The sequence below is a fragment of the Sinohyriopsis cumingii genome, chromosome 6, assembly GCF_028554795.1.
Source record: "Sinohyriopsis cumingii isolate HCF-2022 chromosome 6, ASM2855479v2, whole genome shotgun sequence".
In the NCBI taxonomy this organism is placed as follows: domain Eukaryota; kingdom Metazoa; phylum Mollusca; class Bivalvia; order Unionida; family Unionidae; genus Sinohyriopsis; species Sinohyriopsis cumingii.
In genome coordinates this window covers 45,343,657-45,346,764 of record NC_142966.1, presented here as the reverse complement: position 1 = coordinate 45,346,764, position 3,108 = coordinate 45,343,657, and the positions used below count along the sequence as shown (strand labels likewise).

At 31.7% G+C, this 3,108-nt stretch overlaps 1 protein-coding gene across 1 annotated transcript; it reads right to left on the bottom strand.

Moving 5' to 3' along the window:
* Nucleotides 1-283: 283 nt before the first annotated feature.
* Nucleotides 284-2,684, bottom strand: LOC149796836 (uncharacterized). Its single transcript, XM_089960291.1, has 4 exons — nt 2,626-2,684; nt 1,539-1,808; nt 679-754; nt 284-372 (listed from the first exon to the last, which is right to left on the bottom strand). Exons 2-3 carry the CDS (start codon nt 1,804-1,806, stop codon nt 705-707), a joined length of 318 nt encoding a protein of 105 aa, XP_089816417.1. The 5' UTR covers nt 1,807-1,808; nt 2,626-2,684; the 3' UTR covers nt 284-372; nt 679-704.
* Between the last annotated feature and the right edge of the window lie 424 nt (nt 2,685-3,108).

Genomic DNA, 3,108 nt, shown 5'->3' with positions numbered 1-3,108 from the left:
CTGATCTAAGACAAGGCATATATGTCAATTTCCTGAGGATGTTCTGATCTAAGACAAGGCATATATGTCAATTTGCTGAGGATGTTCTGATCCTTAACATAAAAAGGGGTGTATTTCGCCAGTTCTACTTACTTTAATATGAACGGTTGATTGAAATGACAGGGTAACAAGAGAAAGGAGTGAACTTGTTAAGGAATTTATTGGTTTGATTATTATTAATAGGTTTAGTGAGAGTCGTTTGTTTATTTGTATTCCAATTTTATAAACTACTCTGATGACGAGAGAAAAAGAGACTCTTTATTTATATATTTCACAATCATAATAAACATCTGATTTAAACACCGACGTTGTTCATTTCCTTTGGTCTCGCGCCTGCAAAAATGAAAAATAATGTTCTCTTAAACGAGACACAAACACGTTTATAATTATTTTCCGACTACTATTTATATTATTATCTTCTTCAAAACATGAAATCTAATACAGATTGAAAGGCTCACATATATTTATTATGAAGATGGAATAATATGGGTATCAAAACCACTTAAACATTAAACCATCTTCATCTTTCGTTTATCTTCGCAATGAATTTATTATTATTAGTGTTATTATTATTATTATTATTATTATTATTATTATTATTATTTATAAAGATTACAAAATACATGGGAATCGACTTACCTCTTTTAATATCGCTGCAGTTGCTATCACAAGAGATTTCTCAGCAACGAAAGTATGACTACGACAGCGATAAGGGCTGAAATGTGATAACAAATAGAAATTAGAAAAGAAACGTAAATTGTATGCATTCCTAAACCAATAAATGTTTATGAGTATATGTAGCATTCCTGTCTCTGCTATAACTGTGGGGTTTTCTTCTTTTTGTTTGTCCTTTTTCCTCTTCTCCATTGTGTTCATTTCTTCTATGCTACTACTTCTTCTGACTGCTGTGACAAGACCATGCTATCAAATTTTGTTCACACATTATTTAAATTAAATTACGAGCTATTTCAATGAATAGTCACAGCAGTGAACAGTATTTGCATTATGAGTGATTGACCTTTCATTGCATCAAACTGTTATTAACATGCATGGTGTGACACTTACATCTAAAGTTATCATTAAATAATCGAACAGTTTTAATTGCTTTTAACTCTGAGATAACTACAGACAGCATTCGGTAGTTCAGTAGAGTCATATTATTTAAGTATTGTTCTATAACATATAGGAAGAATAATGTAAAAGGGTTGCTATTCTTAAGTTTAGATTTATAAAGCCATATGATTTTCTTTGACGAAAATTCCTGAAAAGGGCAAATTTTGCAGTATATGTTACTTTTTTGCAGATATATCAAATCTTCAGTAAGAAAAAAATATTTTGAGTATCCATTCAATTTTGTTAAACAGTATATTTTTGTGTTGCACTTTCAGCGTTATGGTAACGCTGATTCTGCTGTTTCGTAATTATTGCAAAACCCATTTGCAATCTTCTACAGTTTATCTCACGTTTCATAAAGTATTATATCTTCGAACACAACTTACATGATATACCTCCGCCTCCAAACCCACTTCCTCCGATTACTCCTGGGAACCCTCCAAAACCATATCCCCCGATCCCTGTGCTTAACGGAGCGGGTACAGGTACAGGTACAGGCTTGTAAATGGGTACGGGCACCTGCTGGTAGTAGGCACTGCCAGAGTTAACACCCTTGTAAGATGAGCCATAGGAGCCATAGGAACTGTATGTACTACATACAAGCCCCAGGGTGCAATTAAAGGCAAAGAGATATAAGCACGCTGACTTGTTCATAGCTGAAAGTGTAATAAAAAATATTATTATTATTATTATTATTATTATTATTATTATTACTATACTATTATTATTATCATTATTATTATTATTATTATTATTATTATTGGTGTATCTATTTATGATCTTGTTGCTGTTATTTACATTCTAATTTTAATTGTTTCAGTCATCAGAAATTAAGACAAGTTTATATATTGAGTTATTTCATGTCCTCTATCAAACTTCTATGTGGTTCCTCGGAACTTAGGTTTCTCTACACACCAATTAAGGATAAATAACGCAAATATCTATGGCAAGTGAGTTCCTTCAAACATTTTGCATGAGCAATATGTTCTTGTACTAGATAATAACATCATTTATTGATTAAATTAAAATATTCAGCAGCTGTCGAGAAGACATAGCCTCCTTATCTGTTTCTATTTTCAGGAGAATGTAATAGTGACCAAACTACGGGAAAATGTTGTTAGATGTATCTCAAGAGTTATTTAAATATACTCCATTTTTATATCAATAGACTTCATATGCATAATTGCGATAATTGGTAAACGAAAGAAAAAACTTGAAATCTTGTTGATACATTCACAATTCGATAGACATTAAGTGAAAAAGAAATCAATGTATATACAGTCCAAAAATAACACCGAGATGTGAGTTTCCACGGAAAAAATGATGTAACTATGTAACTTGCATATGCATAATTATTCAAATGAAATCTATATCTGAATAAGTACACTGTTCTTTCTTTAAGTACCAATAACATAAGTGCTTATATTCATTTGCATGATATCTACAATATTTACGACAGAAATAAGTACCTACCAATTGATTTCTGGAGTTCCGTCTTTCTATTTCCTCGGTCTATGATGTTTTACACTTTGTGAGTAGTGTATAATTTGTTTAAAACGGACAGCTTTATATCGGCTCAATTCACTCCCATTTTTCAAATCAAACGGAAATCACAGACGGAAGTAAAGGGAAGTGAGTTAATCTAGAGCACACGCTTGATTCACCACTTACCACAAAGCACTCCTTTACCAATGATTAAACATACTATCATTTTTACTAACGAAGAGAAATTCTAAACATTCGGCTTGCCGTTTATATTTCTGTTTGATTTAGCGGTTCTACCGAAATTTGAATATCTCTTCTTGTGTTTTACTAGAGAATGTTTTGTTTCGCCAAACAAAGAAATAATATCAAAATTTGAACACCTGAACACCGAAATGTATACTTATGTATTTACTTTCCATCACTGAAAGATGCAGTTTTTACCGTCTCTTACATTACCGTCTGATTTTACCT